Genomic DNA, 22,097 nt, shown 5'->3' on the forward strand with positions numbered 1-22,097 from the left:
ACGCGCGCCATCGTACGCACGTTTAACTCACCGTCTTATTCCTTGCCAAGCAACAATTTCACGTCCAACGCGCGAAATAGCGCATAAACGCTAATGCACACCCCGTCGGAGCCGCCACCGTTTTCTCTCGCTCATAAATCGCGTTACACCTCCTCCCTCTCTCTCTCTTTCTCCCTCGACTGCAAATACATAGGTATATCGGCACGAAGTAGGAGAGAAAGCTTTAAAAGTTTCCGGTTGCGGCTCCGCTGATGATCGAATCATTTCGAAGGTTAAATTCTCGTAAAGTTTATTTCATGGTATTGAAGGACCGATGGAATTTTTTGGAATTTTTAATTAATTTACAAGGAGCCCTTCGTTTGCGTTGCGATAATGTTGTGTATAGGCGTACAGTAGTACAAACTCGGTATGGTCAGACACGCGTGGATCCGCGTATTGTACCGTGACAGCCAATTTTTACAAACTCTGTACTCGGCGAGGGAACCAAATTGATAAATAATTAAACGAAAGATATAAAATTTGCCAAGAGTTATAAATTATTAGCCATAAAAACAATTGATAATAAAAAAAAAAAAAAAATTTCGAACTTGTATACATAATCTCAAGTTGGGAGAGAGATTTGAGAGTCAAAGTTTTTTTTCTTCTTAAAATTGAAGATTCAATTTTATTTTACCGTGTATGTATTATTCATTCGTTGTACGCACGCAAACTATTTTTCAAAGGCAAAAACCAAGGGGCGTCACACTTATTTTCAGAAAGGGAATAACTCGATTCTGAAATATCGTGAAAATTCTACGCCGACGACGTTTTACTTCAGCAGACGAAGAATAGGATTGGCTCGCGATTTCTCAGGTCCAAGCCACGGATCTACGGTATTATACGAACCAACCCACACGAAGAGCAGCGTCGGGGGGTAGGAGGGAAAAAAACAAGGCGAGGCGCGAGAAGTAAGAAATTTGTATGCATTGACTCGTCGAACGAGTGTTACAACCATACGCGTGGGCACATATGCACTAGGTATAGAATTCACGTCACGGTTGGCCTTGAATGCAACATTGATGAAGAGAGAGAGAGAGAGAGAGAGAGAGAGAGAGAGAGGGAGGAAAAACAGCCAAGTTCAGCTCGCGTCACACGCCGGCGTGCATTCAACCATTACACGTATTAATACCCCGTTTCGCCCTCCATAATACAAGCCGTCGGCATGGAAAATAATTGCCACGCGACGCGACGACCGAGCCTGGAAAGTAAACGAGCTTACGTAAATCAGGGTCTTTGACACGCGGAAGAGCTGGTCCGATCACGCAGATCTTTTTTTTTTTTTTTTTACTCTTTGTTGTGTTGGACGAAAAGTAATTACTACGAGGAGGATATTACGTGATATTGGGTGGTGTATTTGCTTTGCTTACACTTTCGGGGCGGCTCTTTGCTGATGTATAATTACGACCGACTCAACGTTAATCACGCGATGGATGAGTCGCGCTCGGAAAACCACAAACAACAGCGCCGCTGTGTACCGGACAATCTCTTTGCCGACTCACTCGTTTGGCAATGTCAAGCATCTACGATTAAAATTTGTTTCTTGTAACGCGAATATACCTACACACGTAGAGATCAATTAAATATACGTTTCATCGTTGCAAAAAAAAAAAAAAAAAAAAAAAGGTAAAGAGAATCGAACGTACTCCCCGTTTACTAACGAGTAAAAACAGTCTCCGCGACACAGGTGCGACCACAAAAAGTCAGACGCGTACGCCAAGGGGCGAGGGCTCGCCGGTCTTGAGCTCGGCGACGAGGGTCACGTCGAGGGTGGGCGTGCACTGGAGGAGCACGTCGTCCGTGGGCGTGGGGGTGGCCAGGGGCGCCAATCTCAGGCTGTTGCATCCACCGGCGACCACGAGCCTCGGCCTGCTCCGGTAGAGGCCATCGTCGAGCCTCAGTATGGCGCATACGCCCTCGGTCTGCTCCCCCCTGGACCGCAAAATCGACTCGGTCGACCTGCTCTGGAGCTCCAGCTGCACCCCACGGTGCACCCGCACCGGTCGTTTCACCAACAAACTGACGCTCGACGCCGAGCTCGTTGGGCCCTGTTTGCCGTGCCTCGTGGCCGATGCCTGCTGCTGGTGTCCGACCAGTGGCTCGGGAGTCGTCGTCACAGAGGACGACTCGTCACCGGCCACGGCAGCGTCGTCATCGTCGTCGAACGAGCAGGTAAAGGTGTCTTCGGAGTCGGGCATCGAGACAGCCCCACCAAAGAAGGACTCGCGCAGCGACGAGGTGAGCGCCGCGTCCGAGAATAAGAAGGGCTCGACGAGGCACCTGGACGAGGAGCTGAGGTGGTCAAAGTGGCTGACCGAGCACGAGGAGGGGAAGCGCCGGGCGAGCTGGGGCAACGGCTCCGTGGACGTGGCGCTACAAGAGAGCACCTCCTGGCTGCGCGAGGACTCGGACCAGCGCGAGTCGGAGGGCCGTCGCGAGCTGAACCTCGTCGCGCAGTCGTGCTCCCGGAAGGCCCGCTCGTACCCAATGTTGGTGCTCGGCTGCACCACCGCGGGCTCGACACCGGCCAGGCGCATCAGCAGCAGCTCCGACAGCTCCTTGGGACTGGTGGGCACGGTCGGCGAGCTGCTGTTATGGATGCTCGACCAACCGTCGTCCTCGATGTTCAGAAGAACCGAGGGCACCACCGGGTCGGAGTGCCTCGTCGGGCTGCCGAGCCAACGGCGGCCGGCTGCGTTGTTGTTGTTGTTGTTGTTGCCATCCTCCTCCTGCAGGGAGTCGAGGTTGCGCTGGAGAGACTCGATCGGACTGGGCGGCTCCGAGCGTATCGCCGGCACCTGTAGCCTGCAGTCCATCAGGCCCGAGGATGGTTCCAGGAGCGACGCCGAGGGGACGCAGTCGCGTTGCCGATGTACGAGACTCGCCAGCCGGTTCGGGGTTATCGTGAGCCGTGGGCTGCTCGGCGGGCACAGCTCGAGCGGGGAAGGTGTGGAGCGCGCGGGGAGTAGGTCGCGGCCCTTGATGGGCCCCAGGTAGCGCTGGCGCGCCCGTCGGGCCCAGGAAAAGGACCGCCTGACGCTGCGGGCGCGATGCTGCTCCGCCAAGTGGCTGGGCCGGTAATGATGATGGTGGCCCCTCTCGATCAGGCACGGGTGCTTGCGGGTCGTCTCGGCAGCCCTGGCTCCGCAGCTGATGTTCGAGTCGGACACCGAAGAAAGATTGGAAGGCTTGTGGCTCGTGCCACGGAGGTACTCCTGCAGGGACTGGCACCTGTGGCCGTAGACACCGTCTTCCTCGTCGTCCTCGTCGTTGTCGGCGTTGAGCGCCGGGTCGGACATGGCGTTCAGGTAGACCGTGGCCCGACGCTTGTTGCTCCTGCCGCCCATCTCGAGGTGCTGGTAGGAGACGTGGAATCGGGACGTGCCTCTCGCCTTATTGGTGGCTGGGGGGACGCGCTTGTGGCAATTGAGCCTACCGAGGTGCCGGATCCTGAGGAAGGTCGGGTCGAGCAGGTACTTGAGATTCCTGATTCTACTGGTGGCGTTGTCCACGGAGTGGCTCGGGTCCGCGACGAACCTGGGCTCGAGCATCTTGGTCAGGTCGTGGATGTCCTCGTCGAGGGCGACGGTTCGCCCGCAGCAGCCCGAGGACTGGTCGTCGTTGGGTCTGTCTGGTGTCGGGCGGTCGTCGTTTGGTAGCCGGCAGCTGTGGGTCGATAGCTCGAGGCCCCGTTTGCTCGTGTATATGGTGCCCCGTTGGAGGAGCAGCTGGTGGTGGAGGTGCTTAGCCGCGAAGCAGTCCTCGACAGCCGGGCGGCGCTCCTCGTTGCTGTTGACCTCGGCGAGTTCAAGGTTCGTGTGGGAGCCACGGCGCGTCGGCGAGCAGCCGTAGTAGTGGCTCGGCGTCACCCCGAACAGGGAGACCAGGTCCTCGGCTACCTTGCCCGCGGCAAGTCGGATCTCGCCGTGGTGGAACGCGTAGATCCAGGGGTTGGTGCCGCTGTGCGCGAGAATCGGCAGCCCCAGCCAGACCGTGCACTCCGACAGGATGTTCGTGCCGAAGAAGGTGTCGAGCAGCATGCACGTCTGAAATATATATGGTTACGCGCAACATTACTTTTTTTCTTCAATTAAACCAACCAGTTTTGCGTTTCAATCGAGAAAAGCTTCCAATTACAAAGTAACCCCCCCCTCAACGATCAGCATCGGAACCGTTCCTCGATAAAGCCCACAGTATGGCGTGACAATTTGCCAAGGTGAAAAAGCCCCGGCAATAATAGTTGGCGCGAACCAATGAGGAGCATTAAAATTGAACGACCGAGAGCGCGTGCACGTGTATACGCGGTGAGTGCAAAAGGAGACGGAGTACAAAGAGAGGAAAAAATGATTCATACAACGCGGAGGAAGCGCGATAAAGTGCGAGCTGCCTTTCTCACCCCACGCCCACCTGGCTCGATTAAGAAAGTCAGCCTTTTATTCCCCCCCTCGGTTGGCTCGACACTTGAAGCGCCTCTCTCTCTCTCTCTCTCTCGACTCCACGGTGGAAAAGAAGGAGGGGCGCGAGATGGCATAACGAAAAACAGCTCGAGAGGAGATCGATTGGGAAGGGGAAGAAAACTCCATTGTAGACGCGTTCGTAAAACGCTTATCATCTTCCTCCTTCTCTCTTTTGTTATGATCTTCGGAGTGGACGAATGATGGAGGTATGCCAATCTGATTTCGCAATAAACATCCGCGCCAGTGATCCAGAGTTCCGGGAGTTTGACGTTTCGATGACAAAATTAAACCGAGAACAATGGACGTCGGGATATACAGAGGAGGGTACGGAACAACTATCATACCCAATATAGAAACGTGTCGCGAATCGTAGGAGGGCCTGCAGTATCGTCGTTCCCTCGAGAACAGTGGAATTGCAGTGGCTCTTTGTAGCGAGTATATATACGTATAGGGGCCATTACGAATCGGAAATTGTTTTCGCGTTAAAACTCCCCACCGTCATCGGAATTTAAAGTTTCTCACGGATAGTTATACTCCGGGGTTTATTACATTCCGCGTGTACGTCACCGCATCATCTTGTTAAATGGTTCATGGATACAATAAAACTCTATACGAATGGCCACTTATTTTCTTCTTTGTCGCGAAGGAAATGAAAAAAAAAAAAAAAAAAAGAATGCATGTACACACAATGAATTTGGACCATTGTTTACCTGAAAGGGAAGCCAGAGTATGAAGAAAGCCCCGACGGTGACGGCGAGGGTCTGTCCGTACCGCGGCAGCGCCAGGGTCTGCGTCTGGTTGCGAAACGACAGCTCGACCGTGTATATGGCTCGGGCGTGGGCTCGTGCCACCAGGTACACGTACACGTAGCAACCTATCAGTATGAGGGCGCTTGGTGCCCACACAGCCAAGAACAGGAAGACTCGCACGGGCGGCTTTATCACTCCGTTGAAACGACAGCTGCCACTGAAATTTTTTCATTATTTTTCGTTTTTTCACGACAATCTTTATAAGTATAGATTATTTTGTAGATTTATTTATTTTTACCAAGGGGTGGGCTTGCAATGCAGGGATGCACTAAATTATAGGCAAAAAAACTTAAGCTTGATACAGTACATGATGCAATATTTACCATAAAATAATAATCATGTGTCGAAGTATGTATGTGTTATTTTCCCTTGACATTTTTCAATTTTCTTTCAATTTTCTTTCGAAAATAAAAATCATTTAATACAATCCCAAAATTAGTGTTACTCAGTTATTTTTCACCGTTTCAAACTTTCCCCCGTAGAAAATAAATTAGTTGCAATGGCTTCCTCAACTTTTTAAGACGCAAAAACTCACTGAAACGTATTTTTTCTGAAAACTGGAAAGAAAATTCCTAGCCGCGGTAATCAAGATAAATCATAACAGCAGAGAGGATAATTCAAACCTAATCTTTCAAGTAATACAGATCGCAGGAAGTGACTTTCAATTTCCAGGGCAGATAAAATATCATAATTACATTTTTTTTATCCTGCAATGAATCCATGTGACTCGTTGAAACAATCCAATGAAAAATACACTTGTCACTTTATTTTTAAAACAAGTTTACTAATTTTTAATTAAAAATGGATAAATAGCACTCCATTTATGCTATGACACTTGGTCAAAAAGTAACGGTACTTTACACGATAAATGACGCCAAAGACGAGTATTAGAGCGATGTTATTTTAACCTGACAAGTAAAACAAAATTAAAAAAAAAAAAAAAAAAAAAAACTAATGCAAGCTTAAAGTCGAAAAAACCAGGGAATTTAAAAAAAACGCAGTTCACACCCACGACACACTACGTGTGCGTGTGAAAAAGGAGGCGTGGATGTCGGAGTTCATGTTTATACATCGTACACACGAAAATAGAAAAAAAAGCGTGTGTCGACGCTGGGCATGCATGTACATTTCTCGTAGGTGTACACACATATGGATCAGCGTTTCGCAGTGACAGTCGCGGAAGATTTATCTCAACACTCCATACATTTGCGGGCCCATGAAAAACTCGTTGGAAGCTGGGAGACAACGCGAGGCGGGATGGGTTACGAAGACTTTATTTTTTTTGTGCTTCGAAGAAAAAAAAAAAAAAAAAAAAAAAAAAACATCTCCACGCCAATCTTGAACATAAAGTAAACACTTCATCTCTGGCAAAGCGAAGAAACAATCGTCCCGCAAAAAAGCTTTCAGTATAGCTCCCGGGTGTGCATCAGAAACCAACTCCCATTCGCATTGGCGGTAAAAAAAAAAAAAAATAGAGGAGCTGTAAATCAACTTCTCTTTCGCATCGTTGGATACGATGATAAGTAATTCATGGCGAGCACGTGTGCACGCCATATACGTACTGCGTGGTGTCGAAGTAAATAATTCTCCCGACAATCGTTTTCCCTGGGGTGCGTATATATTTGCCACACAACGGGCAGTACTCGATGTACCTATTCACGCCGTGTGGAGTTGCACCAAGTCACGAGCATACGGGTGATTGTAGCTGGAGTTAAGGGATGAATGGGTGTTTTGTTGGATCGACACTTGGACATGCATACGTAGATTCTGTAGCACGTGCTGTTGTATAATATATGCACGTGCTAACTTGGGGAGCTCTATTGAATTCAAAGACTCACTGAGTGACGCATAGGGACACGTATGGGTCGACCGTGTGGAACTTTAAAACTTGTTTTTTTGTCTTTATCGAGGAAGCATATAGGTATGCAGGAAGTATGATAATTTTCTCGATTTTTTTCCAAGTAAGAAATTAGATTCGTAGACGTATTTTTACGTGCGTATGAAAAATATTTAAAATATCAATTTTTTTATTTGAAAAAGTCCCCACGGCCAATTGTGTGGACACAAACTTATCAATATTTATCAATAGTCTAGGCATATCTTGTGCTTATTTTTTTTTTTTACACTTATGTTGAAGTACAAAATTTTTTTTAAACAATATAAAATTTTCCTTGGCTGTAAAATCATGGGCCTAGTTATACTCTCAATTAACAAGTAATTTTTGCGGTATCTTATAACTTTGAAACTCTCATACATAATTCATAAATATTATGTTGTAGAAAAAAAAAAATCGAGCAATCATTAATTGAGTAATTGTTTTCACCCTACCTCCAACGCAAAACTCGATTTTCTTATTATACCTATACTACTCATGTAACGTATTTCCAAAAGTCAATCGTACAACATATGCCCTGAAAAAAATAAGCAATTGATCGAGCCAAAAAACGTCGATACCTCTCATACACATTACGTAATCAGAAGTAACAAATAGGTGGTGCCTACAGTGAGCCAGTCTTAAATTTCTCTAAAATTACCAAAGGCTTCCCCAAAAGCCCCGAAACAAATAACTCATGACGGCTAAAGTAGCAAAAATTTTGCAATCTTGCGTCGATTGCCGATAAGTACTCTCGACACCCTGCAGCATCCCTCTGCAAAAATTTCATGCACGTACGCAGTCTCTGTACATTGTAGTATAAAAAATACTTTGAACGAAAATTTCACCCTCAAAAGCCCCTATACGTTTCACCAGAGGCTTACTTGAAGAAGGCGACACGTGATATAACACCGAGAATTTTCCTCCTCCCACGTTTGTTTGCATGCACCTCCCTCGCGTCGAAAATCTCTCACGTACGAGTGCGTGTGCACATAATGGCAACCCTCCACTGCTCTTTTATGTTACTACCACCCCGTCACCATCGCGACTCGATCGTCATGCGCGTACAAAACTCTCTCTCGAGTGTAATCGCGTGGCTTTTCCTTCGCGACGGGGTTATCGCTTTTTTTTTGCCGTTATCGCTCCGTGTTCCGCGATCGGTGCTCTCCGATGAGCTCCACAGTGTACGCGTATATCGTAGAAACGTGTACACCCGAGATTATAATTTCAGAGCTGAACGGTGCATTGTGCGCGAGTCGCTGCTCGTGATTTTAACGCGTCGTTGCTTCACTGGTTTCTCGTGTTGCCTGTTATAACCGGCTGCTTACCTATACCCAGTGACCCACATTCGATCTTTCAACTTTATTGGTTCGAAGTTGGCGAGAAGTTGATAAATACCAATGCCATTCGTTGATGGGGCAGCCGATGATATTTTCTCATTTTTGGTTTGTAAAGAAGGAGAAACCAGGGATCGATCGAAAATTGTATTTTATTTTGTAACTGAAAAAAAAAGTAGTGATTTTAAGATAAGAATATTAACCGATCGAAACTTTGTGATTGCGAGTTGAAAAAATGGCAAAAAGAGTGATTTCTATGATAAACATATCGGTGTATCTTATACACTACTGTTGAAAGTACACCTGTCTATTTGCAATTCATGGAATTCATTTTACACTTGGTGGGTGCGAAAAAAAAAAATCCAATCCACTCGATCCGAGAAATCCGTTTGAAAGGAATTTCAAAACTACCACCTCAAAGCGCCCCTGCGCTCGAGTTCTGTCGTAAGTTTCTTGCGGTGCTTCTGCGGATTTATTTTAGTTTGAGCTCCAGTTCCAACGAGAACTTTGTGGCTAAGTTTTCGTTGTACACATATGTGGGCACTAGAAGAATATATTTGTCACTGCGAAGGGATACTGCTGCGTCACAGTAGAACGAAAAAAAGCAACTAAAAGGAAAAATGACTTTTTCATATACGTGATAGCATTTCGCGTATTCTCTCGAATAAATAATTAATTTAAGTAACTGTTGTACAAAAAATCGCGCTAATGGCATCGGCGTCTCGTCTCCCAATGCGAGTAAAGGGGACGCAAAAGTCGTCCCGCACACCCCCGACGAGCCGAGCCAAACTTTTATTTCCGGGCCAAAAGTTCCCCGCCAACGAGTGATCCCTCCCATACGAGAGTTTCGTACAGCTACTCCTCACCCCCTCGCGAACACGATCGATCCCCAGCTCCTTCGATCGACAAACAACAATAATAAATTCACGACTCCCCCTCGGCCGAGTACATATAGGAGGAAGAAAAAAAAAAAAAAAAAAAAAAAGCCACAAAGTACCTGTAAGCCTGAGCGTCGGCGCCGGCGACCTTGGGATACATGAGCGGCGAGAGCCCAACGACTGTGGCGTAAGCCCAAAAAACGGCTATGTACTTCTCGATGCTGCTGTGGGTGATGATGTTCTTGTACCTGAGGGGCTGGGCCAGCGAGGTGAGCCTATCCACGGCTATGGCCACGGTCACCAGTACGCTCACGCTGCACAGGGTTATCAGGACGCAGTAGGGCACGACGCAGAGACCCGACGAGGGCCCACCGCTGCCGTCGGCCAGCTCGAGGTACGTGCCAAAGGGCATCACCACGCCGACCTGTAGAAACAACGGGTTGATGCTTGCGTTTAATCGGACATACCCTTGGGGCTCCTCCTCCCTTTTCTTCATCATCCGTCTTTCCTTTGTGTGTACTTTGTCGGCGCCGGATGGAATTTCAGTTTGATACATGGGAAGTTACTGTTGGCACTTCGGAGTGGCGAAATTGTACGCGCGCTGTATAGGTTTGTTTGACAAGTTTACGCTCGCAAGGGAGTTTCCTTTCAATTACAATCTCCATAGATACCTAGTAGAGCTTGTATATTGTTTTCGTTTAATTATGCACGCGTACTTTATCCAAAGAAATGGTAAATTCATCGTTGTCGTTTCGTTGCATACGATCCGACGTTTCGTTTTGCAAAGTAAGGATTTTGTTTGCCACGCGTCGTTAAAACCAGTGGTTTCATTGAAACAAAGCCCAAAAGGGTGTGTGTTTGTATTTTTATAGGCCATTTGCGCTACGTGCGTGTGTATGTAGAATATTAAAGTGTCAGCCTTGAATAAATCGTGCTCTCCCTCTCTCTTTTCCCAACTTTTGATACTAAAAATAATGGCAGTGCGCATTGATGCTTCCGATAACATTTTTCAATTAGAGAGCTATATCCGATGTGCCTTTTGTCGCGTGTGAACGATAACAAAAATTCGCTGGCCCGTCGAGACGCCTACACGTATAATCGTTCGAACACCAAAAGCTACGACGAATATTATACTCGTGTATCTATATGTTGAAATCTATGAAAAAAAAATTTAAAAAAAAGTGGTACAATCTAAATATCGTTGGTTTTAGCAAAGCTACAATCGTAGCTCGTTGTCAGCCCTCTCGATTTATCCGATATCGTTACTTCTCTCGGACTTCGCAATAGGTATACATACCACGGATCGAGTGATATACCATGAAAAACTCACCCCAAAGTCGCTAATCGCCAGAGACACGAGGAGGCAATTGGAGGCCGTTCTGAGGCGCTTGTATCGGTAAAAAGCAGCCAGTATGAAGGAATTGCCGCCGACGGTGAACAGCGCGAGGAAGAAGACCACGAAGGCTGCCAGGACGATGGTCACGGGAGCCAGCTGGAGACCGGCAGCTGCCGCGGCCACCACGTCCGACAGCCGAGTCACGCTCGGCAGCAAAACGGTACCGCCGCCCCCGGTTGTAGGCCCTTCACTCACCACTTCGCTCGACATCTTGGGTGCAGGCTGGACCCGCGGTTCTGTATACCGTGGGTGGTCAGAACATTTTCATTTTATCAGGTAACTTTGTCACACGTCCAAGGGGGGGGGATCTACGGCAGCGAGCTGGGCCGAGTCTAGGTAGGGTTCGACTCGCGCGGCTGCGACGGCATGTCAAAGGCCTCGCACTTAACGACTCAGCGTTCTAGGATTCATTGGATGATGAATGAATCGTGCCTCCATCGGCTAGTCTTGATCCGCTGTATCTAGAAAATTCAATTTTTTTTTTTTTTTTTTATTATGAAGAACACTTTTTTTTTTAAACTAAAATTTAATATGGTACAGGGGTTCGCGATGGTACATGGCGTATTATAATTCGAGACGCGTATATTGGTAAATGTTTAAATTTAGAAATAAATGTACCACGGAAGCCTGATTTTTTATTTACCAATTAGAAAATGAAAAAAGTTTCCCTTTGAGCGATAATTAGCGTTAGAGGCCGAGCAAATACTCAAGCTTGCTTTACCGAGAGGAAACACACGGAGGCATCCCGTATAGTTGCAGGCTTTTCCTTTGCCAATATGACCCACTTGGCGTTCCACGCGCATAAATAGTTCACACACGGTACACGTCGCATCTGAGGGAAAATCGAGTTACCCTCGACCGTCTCCCTCTCAACGGTCATCGTCGCTTTCGCTACCTAGCACGGGCTTTTAAGCCTCACCAACACGGACAAGCTTACGTGTATGTGTCTCAACTCACGTGACATGCCATAAGTGGGCTCCCAGCGGGTGGGCACCCGATGCTGCCACCGCTGTTTGCCCTACTCGTGTCGTCGAAAGCCATCGTTCGACTGCGGAGCTCACGAAAATCTCTCTCTCTCTCTCTTTCGACAATGGGATTAAGCCATTGACCTTGGCCTTCACTGTTGCGCATAGATTTAACTACGTGTCACTCTTGGATGAGTTATCCCGTGGTTCGTCGTTGCTGCCCTCGTCCATCACTACTTCCTGAGATCTGAAACAAAAAAGAAGAAAAAAATCAATCTTAACAACCATGCCCAATTATTTCTATTTGTTTCCTCCTGTATTCCTTTTTTTTTAAGTTACGAGCGATTGGTCGTAGAACAGTGTAACTGATTTACGCTCTATGCCTTCGATCAAGTGGTTTTTATTTTCATATCGAAGAAAATGATTGCTCGTCTGACCAAACTCGGACTATACTACTTGCAAATAGTTTCTACAGTTGATTTCATTTGAAAATTCATAAAAATTAACTTAATGATTGTAAGAAACGTCATCTTCTTCTTTCATGTTTTTGGTAATAAATCGGCATTTTTACATTGATTTTTATGATTAACGATTGTATGAAGCTCAACCAAACCCTTGTAGAGTATTTTTTAGTCACTTCTATCTTTCTTTGAATATTATTTTTTTGTCAGTTAATAAATGTTGTTCCTAACAACAATTTACAGATTTTCATGATTTTACCCACACTACCATTTCGATTGTATATTTATCCTTGTGAAAACGCATGTCTGACCAAACGAGGACTATACTACTTGCAAATAGTTTTACAGTTGATTTCGTTTGAAAATTCATAAAAATTAGCTTAATGTTTGTAAAAAACGTCATCTTCCTGTTTTATTTGTTGGTAATAAATTGGCATTTTTACATTGATTTTTATGATTAACGATTGTATGAAGCCTAACCAAACCCTTGAAGAGTATTTTTTAATCACTTCTATCTTTTTTTAAATTCTTTTTTTGTCAGTTAGTAAATATTGTTCCTAACAACAATGTACAGTTTTTCATGGTTTTACCCACACTATGATTTCGATTGTATATTTATCCTCATGAAAACGCATGTCTGACCAAACTCGGATTATACTACTGAAAGCATAAAAATAAAGTAAAAACATTAAGTCAAACTGTAAACCATGCAAAGGGATACTACGGAGAAAAAGTACCCGCGTGGGTATGTAAATTTCTGCATACATCAGCCCAAAATCTTTTGCTCAGCAGACACTTACTCAGCCCCACACGTGCATAAAAATAAGATGTAAAGCCTTGCACGTGAGCTCGCAAGTAAATTAGACTTTAGCCATAAAGTGTGTAATATATGCATAGGACTAAAGAGCCTGAAAAAAGAGAGATATGACACGAGTACATGTAACCCGCTGCACTAAATGCTACTTACAGTGAGATGAACCGATGAACAGTATTTCAAGTGCATTAGGACATGAGAATGGGAGAATTGAGATATGGATGAAATGGAAGGTAATGTCCGAGGTGTTTTAGTGGCGAATTTCTCGCTCTGATGGTTCGTCGAAATTAAATTAGACTTGGTAATTCTACTGTACGAGTGTTCCTGCTGGCCGGCAAATTACGAGCTCGTTTGAACGACATTTAACATTCCTTTTGTCACAAATAATCATGCGATGCAGAACGAACGGCGAGTCCACTTTGATGTGTTAAACTTTTATTGCATTTCTCCAGCGAAAAAACCCTTTTTCTTTCATTAGGTTTTTTTATTCATTTTTTTTTTTTTTTTTTTTATGGATTCGAACGGTGTTGTGGAAAGAATCGTGTGTTGTATGTACAATTTTTTTACTAAACTTGTTTCTTTTTATCTGTTCTTTGAAAAAAAATTTATTGAAGTAAAAAAAAAAAAAAAAAAAAAAAATGGTCAAGACCGTAACAGTGAGAATTCTTTGCATTTGATTTTTATATTTTCTTTTGATTGATAATATTGATTAACAATACAGTATTAAAATTACAAATAGAAGTGATGCCTATCCAAAAACACTCATTTAATTATTTATTCAACTGTAAAAATTAAAGAAAACAAAAAATACAGAATAGAAATAAAAAATACTCGCAACAGAAAATAACTCCTTGAAAATCCATTATCGTGTATCGTAATACTAAACTTTCGCGCTGCAATTAACGTGGATTTATGTTTGAATGTGTTGGCGAATGAAATTGAATATAAAACTCGTAGGGAGAAAATCAACAGACTAAATAAACGCGTGAAATTAAACATACATCGAGGTAGTGGATGATATTAGTTTAACAATGGCCCTGAACTGTTTTTATCGCAGCTGTTCGTAACATATATTTTTCTTTTTTAAATGTGTGCTTTTACTCGATTTTATTAGCGCAATACAATGCGTGCAAATGATAGCCAACGATCTCCCGCTGCAATGAGTGTTTTAGCCATATTTATGCTTTTACCACGTCAAAATTCTTCTTGTAATAAAAATGTTATTTTTTCACAGAAAATAACCAGTGCGACGGAAAATGAGATATGATCGAGAATGACATGATAACGAGCCGTTACATGTTGGAATATCAAAGTGTACGAACGGAAGCCTCGCATCGATTCCGATTACCATTTCAACTTCCTTGCAAACAACGATGCACGAGCTATCCTCCAATTCCACGGGATCTCGCAAAAAGATTTACAGTGCACCGGGAGGTCAAGATTTTTACAAGCCTTTCTCCGTAGCTCTCCCCCCGCAACTTTGCCGCGAAATTTTTGAGATGCCCCGCAAAACTTTTATTCCACACAGTGGGTATATAAAATCACACGCTAAGGAAGAGAAATGGCCCGCGAAAGGGAAAAAAAGTGCTCGAGTCCGAAGCGCATGTGTCCTGAGTGGGTCTGCCGACCCGAGGGGTAAAGCAAGCGTACTCCTGATCATTTTTCACCACAAAGAATCGTAGCTTTTTCATCTACACACTCTTTGTCCTGCGACGTGGGTATGGATGTCACTTACTGCTTCATCAGCGCGTTATATCCTTCACTCCGACTGCAGCCACCTGACGATCGAAGAAACCAAACTGGGATGGTGCTGTACGAAGCTGATGTCGATTTTTCTAAGGGATTCGCCCTCCTGGGTACGGAATTTAATTAAAAAATAATTAAATGCAAACATCTGCGCACCGGAATAAAGAGAATTAAGTGGCTCTTTCAGCTCTCAGCCGAGTGATGAGAGAAAAAGAGTAACTGCGACTCGAGAGTCGAGAGGCGCTTGGGCTGCTGTGTATAGTGTCGCTCCGTCCGTACTGGGTAAGGATTTCGCATAAAGTGCAGGCTCTTTTAATTTACTGCTGGATCATGTATCTGTACCATAATCTTGAGTTTTCATCGAGTCTGGGCTACAATCATGATAATAATTTCTCAAAGAGAGATAATCATAAAAAAATGTAATTTAGTAATGTCAATAAATGTCAAAAAGTTGGAGTAATCAAATGTTTTGGAAGAATGTATCTTTTGTTGCGTCATCTTTGTTTGACAGGATTTCAGGAGAGGCAAATACAAAGGCATTATATATTGAGATTGAATCGACCATCTGGTGAAACTGTTTCTTGAAACATTTAAGATCTCAAGAATAACGGCAAATATAAAACTATGTCAAAAATTTATTTTCAGCTAATCAAGTTTTGTTCTATACGAGTCAAAAAACTCATTACTCAAGACTGATAAGAAATACCAGCAAATATTACTATTTGAGCATCAAAAGTTTTTTTGATTTACGTGTGAAAATGCACGTACTACAAAATTTCGTAGAAGTCAGGAAATATTTTTTTATGATCAGCGCGAAAAATTTTAAAATAATGCATTAAAATAGTATTAAGATAATTATTTTAAACATTGATTTCTGACGACTTTTTAAAAACTTGTCAATGTTCTAAAATATAATAATCACCCAACTAAAATATATTAAATAATGAAATACACGCTAATGGAATGATAGAAGTAGATAAGTAAGGGTTCATTTAACCTGTGAAAACTTATGACTAACTGAAAGTATATATAATATACATTCGTGCACACACTCACATATTGCAAACATACACAGTAAGCTTTTGCGAAACAAATTGTCTTTTGAGAATTGAAACGAATGGGCTTGGAATAAAAATTTTTTTTTTTCAAAAGGTGGTTCAAATACTAGATGTGTGCTATTTATTTGCTAATGCTTTTTTTCCTACCTAATTCTATGCACATGTCAAATCAGCGCAACACCGCTTTATTGTGTACCGTCATTTAATTTTTGTAACTCACGTGATAGAATTGATATGATAGCAGAATTTTTATCATGTTTCCCAAAAAATTTTCTTGCTGAATCAATTACCCAGTGATTAGGCTGTGGCTGACAAAAGAAAAAGATAAAAAAAAGATATTGTTCTAATTATATTATATGATGTGAATTTGAATTTTTTTTACCTGTGATACGTGTCACACTGGAAACGACCAGAAGTCGTAATTCCTCTACATTTCTGACACTACTCAGTCGCGTAGTGGTAAGCAAAGCTCATGTGCGAAAAACCAGAATGAACAATATAAAAACTAGAACCAATACAAATCAAGTGTACCCAAGTGTTTAGAAAATGAAAAATTATTTTAAAGTGTTGCTACTTCAGCTCAAGTTGTGTTTTATTTTCTTTGCGAGCCCAGGTAAGTTAAGACACTTATGCATCATAACCGACAGTTGGTGACTTTTTACGATCATCTACATACGTTTCTTACGATTGCAAAAATCGCAAAGAGATACACACAGTTAAAAAAGAAAAAGTTAACGTTCCTTTTTGATGACAAAGCTGAAAGCATATTATGGCAACGTTGTGGTGTTGCACGATGTACTAAAAATGATATTCAAGAGTTACTTTGAGATTTCAAATTAAAGTTATTGAAGCTCAACAATCGATACTCTCTGTTCTAACCAAAACAATCATTCAGTCGTAGGTCTAAAGGGTGGCGACCTAGTGCGGGATGGTAACTTCAAGCATCAAGTCTCCATAAAATTGTGGAACACAATGAGCACGCATTGCGGTGGGAGCATAATTGACGAAGAATTCGTGCTCACGTCTGCCACATGTGCTATGCCACATGGTAAAAAAATAACTCTGCTAAAAGTAATTGCGAGGAGACAAGTGCAAAACGACATCGAGGTATTCGAGATAGACGTAGAAAAAATTTACGTACCCCGAGGATACTCCAGAGTCATGAGTGCGGATGGCATTTTCATCAAGGATGACATTGCCGTTTTAAAGGTAAAATATTTATCAAGTGCAATCACGTATCGAAGGGATAAACGTACTGTGAATTTTCTTTTATTTCATCCAGTTGAGTAATAGCTTGATGCTTGAGTGGAACACCCTACTGGGTAAAATCGACTTACCAGAAAGGAACAGTAATTATAACGAAGGTCCTGCAAAAATATCTGGTTACGGAGAGAGCCAGCAAAACAGGCGGATGCACAACACGCTCAACAGGAAACAAAAATTTCACCCTCAAAATACAGCCTCTAGGAATATTCTCAGCTCAACGTATTGGTTAAGATACGCTAATGTCACGGTCTTTCGAAACTCCCAGTGTACGAGAAACAGTAAGATGATAGTGAAGGTAACAAATCAAATGATCTGTGGACAAGTTGTACCACCGGGAGGAGTGTGCCGAGTAGGTTTATATAATTTTTGATGATAAACAATTGTAATAAACAAAGTGGATTAATTAATAGATATTTCACAGAATGACCGTGGAAATGGACTAATTTCTGGTAACACAATAATTGGAGTGCTAAGCCTCGAAGCCCAAGGATGCAACGAAGCTGATTCACATTCCGTGTACACCAAAGTACTTTCTTACCTAAAGTTTATTCACAGAGCCAAGACGCAAAGTAAAATTACCACTGGTATGCGCATTTATGACTTCAAGTCTGATCTGTACAAGTGTTTATAGTGTATTATCAACCTTCTGTATGTGATTATTAATTATATAGTTCCAACGAACGAGGTATAATAAAATTCACAAATTCTTTGGATACGAAAGCCTTTGTTGAGATTTAATGGCTTTTAAAGACATTGCAAATTAACTTTTTTAACTTTCTCAGTCAAGCATAATTAATTTTGTAAGAGTATGCGACTTTTTACTTTTTAGACATTGTCGTAATGATAAAACTGCAAGTCTGTGGTATTTTACATTTAAGTATGTTTTTACACTTGTTGTTGCCTCAGAAACGATAACTAAAATTTTAAAATTATTATCAGTCTCACGAGCACTGATTCTTCACGTCCCTCATTTTAACAGTCTAGCTTCGTCATTAAAACAATATTAACTAAATAGCGCCATAGACTTGGACAACGAATTCAAAAACCACCGGAATTTTGTTTGTTCTGCGTCACGTACGCATTTTTAAAAATATTTTACAACTATCTGTGGTATATATATATAAATACGCGTCCTATTTGGTTTTGCATTACTGTGTTACTGTGCATATGTATGCTATCGTTGTTGGCATAGAAAAAATGCCTCAGATTTATTGTGAATCAATTCACTTAAACAAAGCAATGGAAATAGCTCTGGAGCTATTAAAATCGTACCCTAAATTACTGTGCTACCGTGGCCGCATCCATTAATTATTGAGCTTTCCTAATGTTCATTTGTTACATTACTGCATTAAGCTGCTTTACAAACTATATTTTACAAAAAAATCACACGTAGCAATTATTAAAAGATGATTTTTTCAACGGCTGAAAAAATGTATCATCAACTTCATACTTTTGCTTCTACTCACCTACGACTTTGATCGATTTATTCAACTCTACAAGTCTAGTGACACTTCCGTAAACAACAGTCGAATGTAATGCGTTAACTAAAAATCATATTGCTACTAAAATTTTTTCCTAACTAAAAAATTGTGTATAAAAATGATCAAAACACAATTAATATTTTAATAAGAAATTTATATTGTATGCTTATTAAAAAGCAATAAATTAGTTGAAACAAATTCCGTTGGGTCGCACTTTTGAAACTATCAAACGACGGTACCCTCACAAGTTTTGGGATATTAAGTGACTTCAATACACTGTCTTTTACCACGAACAATCGTCATGTTTTGTCCAAAATAAATGTAACATGATTGAGTGTTACATTTTTTGGTGAAATAAAAAGTGGTGCAAGACGTTAGCCAAATAACTCTCACGTTATGGATATTACCTTCATTATCTTGAATACTAAAAGCTCAGATTACCGATTAACCACGTTTATAAACAGGTTCCTCCGACAACCCATTATTGTAAAATTATCGTAAAATTATTAACGCATGTTCCAGCAACGTTGATTTAGACGACATCTCAGTGCAGTGCGTGCAGCTACAGCTCAATGCAACGACTGTTCAATACATCGGTAGTCAATTACGAGGCGGTTCGCTTTGACTTTGTATTTTTACTGCTTTGTGATAATGTATAGTCGCTGCACTGCACTTTGGTGTCGCCGAAATAAACGTCATTAACATAAACATTCTAATAGCTTCACTACAAAATTGAAGTGCACACTTTGGATGTTTCGTACTCCCCTTCCTCTCCCGGTTTGTCGTACATCTGATAACTAAATGATGATTTGAAAAAAAAACATTTAAATGTGGGATTTAAAAAAAAAAAAAAAACGTAGATAAGATAAGGTATGTTACTAAGAACGAAAATTTTTAATTTTTTTATTGACTCATGCATGTTTTATCACACTCGAAATTTTAAAATGTAGTTCTTTCTCGTTTTTAAGAGCTACGTTTTGAGCATTCTGCTGTAAGCTAGCGATAAGCACAGTTCGTATACGACGTCATCGTGTATAGGTACCTATATCGAATTTTATACAATAATACCCAAAAGTTGCGTACATCCAAGTTTAAAAAAAAAAAAATGAAAAATTATTTCACAGTAGTGGTGTTTCTGTGTGTGATCTGCTTATTTTATCTTGTGAATCTAGGTAAGTCCTAATACATTACGGGTTATTTTGGATATTGTCTTTTTATTATAATGCAAGCATTTATGCAATCATTATGGAGATTTTTTGTGTCACTGCGTAAAATATTGTAAAAAGTTTTTATACGCCGTGTGATATGAAATCGTTAGTTAACGTATGACAGCTAAATGTAAAGAATCTTCAAATCGCGAAAATGATACTTCAACAACCTTCAGCTTTGGTATATAAAAACACTATCTATTTCAAGTTTATTTTACTACATACCACTCTAAAAATACTAATAGGTATTTTATTGCGAACATGGCATGAAAATTAGTTTTTTTTTTAAAGTTTAATAAAAGATATGAAAGCATACATTAATCTACCTCGTGCTTTCAAGAATCGAGGTTCCGTTATAAGACGAAAATCGCGCAAAAATGTGAGATATCATGAAATAATTAAAAGATTACCTTTCACTTTTGCGAAATTTTGTACTATGCCATTTTAAACATTGCGAGTCTCATCAACATTACACATATTGTCCAACGCAATCTTTGGCTTGTTAGTTTTGCCCAAGTGTATACTGCTTATCTAAGTTGTACAAGTGACGTGCACAACATTTTACTGCCTTTTTAATTTTGAAGATCAATTTTTTAAATTTTAACAAACGATACTCTCTGTACTAACCAAAACAATCATTCAGTCGTAGGTCTAAAAGGTGGCGATCTAGTGCGGGATGGTACTTTCAAGCATCAGGTCTTGATCAAATCGTTCAACCACATTGTTTGTGGTGGCAGTATAATTGACGAAGAATTCGTGCTCACGTCTGCTACCTGTGTTATGCCATATTATGGTGAAAAAAAAAAACCATTAAAAATAATTGCGGGGACGGAGTTGAAAGGTGGTATCGAGATCGACGTTGAAAGGGTTTACGTACCCCGAGGATACTCCAGAGTCATGAGTGCGGATGGCATTTTCATCAAGGATGACATTGCCGTTTTAAAGGTAAAATGTATGACCTGCAATCATGTATTTGAAGGGTGAACATTAGGTGAGTTTTTTTTAATTTTATCCAGCTGAGGGAAAAATTGATGATCGAATTAAACCCGCAACTAGGGAAAATCAGTTTACCGAAAAAAAAAAAAAATTACAAAGGGCATGCAAAAATATCTGGTTACGGAGAGAGTTACAATAAAATGATGCTGTCCAATAAATTCCATGAATCCTATGAAGATCATGACGAGTTGCAATTAAGATACGTTAATGTAACAACCCTTAACAACTTTAAATTCGTATCCATGAACATGATGAAGATAAAAGTAACAAAGAAAATTATTTATGGCCGTATCGAGACACGGGGAGCAGCGTGCCGAGTAAGTTTATAGAATTTTTAATGATAGCTAAACAATTATAATAAACAAAGTGGATTGATTTATTGACATTTCACAGAATGACCGCGGCAATGGACTAATTATTAGAAACACAATTATAGGAGTACTGAGTCACGTACCACAAAAGTGCTATCTAATGGATCAGAATGCGTTATACACCAAAGTGTCTTCTTACTTAAATTTTATTCGCCTGGTTAAGATGCACGACAAAATTTCTGCTGGCATAAATGTTTATTATTACCATAACAAGCGTAAGAATTCTTAGTTTATTTTTTACTATCTGTGTTCACTAGTTTGGTCTAGTTCTAACTTATACACGCGCGGGAACAAATTCTCGCGGGAAGCAATTAAAATTAGCAAATTATATTTATATAGAGAATTTTGATACCTTTTAATGATGCTTCAAGGTATGCATGAATTTTTGGGGTTTTTAAGCTCAGTTAATTTTTAGTGTATAAGCCATGAGTGTACTCCCACATGCAGTCTTTTGAAGTGTTAACTTCTCTCATGACAACACATTGCGATGTTGCAGCATCAATCGTACTGGATGCAATATTTTATGATGTGCTTGCTACTGCAGGCATTTAATTTTTTTTTACCAAGAGAGCGAATGATGGATTCACGTGGCCATTTTTAAATATTTTGTGTTGTCATAAACATAAATATTATGCATTGTGATACCTTTGGGAGACATTGGGGTGAATAACACAAACTCTCATTTTAAACAAAAAAAAAAAAGGATAATCTTTCCAAGGGCACCAATACCCAAACTTGGTTGTCAGAACAACCGTTAGACTTCTTATAAAAATAACCAAACTTCCATTCTCTGATCATTAATTTATTTCATTTTAATCGCTGTGAAGTGAAAAAATCGCTACACCGAAAAATCAAAACCGGGATTTCTGAAAGATGTAAGATATTTCTAAATTCTTGGAATTTGACAAACATTGCGAGAAGTCTGATGAGCTTTCTGGAATTGTT

At 41.5% G+C, this 22,097-nt stretch overlaps 2 protein-coding genes across 2 annotated transcripts; one reads left to right on the plus strand and one right to left on the minus strand.

The window, feature by feature from the left end:
• Positions 1–1,739: 1,739 nt before the first annotated feature.
• LOC106639275 (uncharacterized) lies at positions 1,740–10,996 on the minus strand. Its single transcript, XM_089590752.1, has 5 exons — positions 10,721–10,996; positions 9,510–9,814; positions 5,204–5,459; positions 2,154–4,082; positions 1,740–2,084 (listed from the first exon to the last, which is right to left on the minus strand). The coding sequence occupies exons 1-5, from the start codon at positions 10,994–10,996 to the stop codon at positions 1,740–1,742; spliced, it is 3,111 nt and encodes a 1,036-aa protein (XP_089446878.1).
• A 2,247-nt stretch (positions 10,997–13,243) lies between these two features.
• LOC106639276 (chymotrypsin-1) lies at positions 13,244–17,727 on the plus strand. The gene is made up of 4 exons (XM_089590753.1): positions 13,244–13,259; positions 16,732–17,039; positions 17,113–17,445; positions 17,518–17,727. Exons 1-4 carry the CDS (start codon positions 13,244–13,246, stop codon positions 17,725–17,727), a joined length of 867 nt encoding a protein of 288 aa, XP_089446879.1.
• Positions 17,728–22,097: the final 4,370 nt, after the last annotated feature.

Source organism: Copidosoma floridanum, unplaced genomic scaffold, assembly GCF_036245765.1.
Source record: "Copidosoma floridanum isolate Cflo_tuat_1 unplaced genomic scaffold, Cflo_Japanese_pri ptg000013l, whole genome shotgun sequence".
In the NCBI taxonomy this organism is placed as follows: Eukaryota; Metazoa; Arthropoda; class Insecta; order Hymenoptera; family Encyrtidae; genus Copidosoma; species Copidosoma floridanum.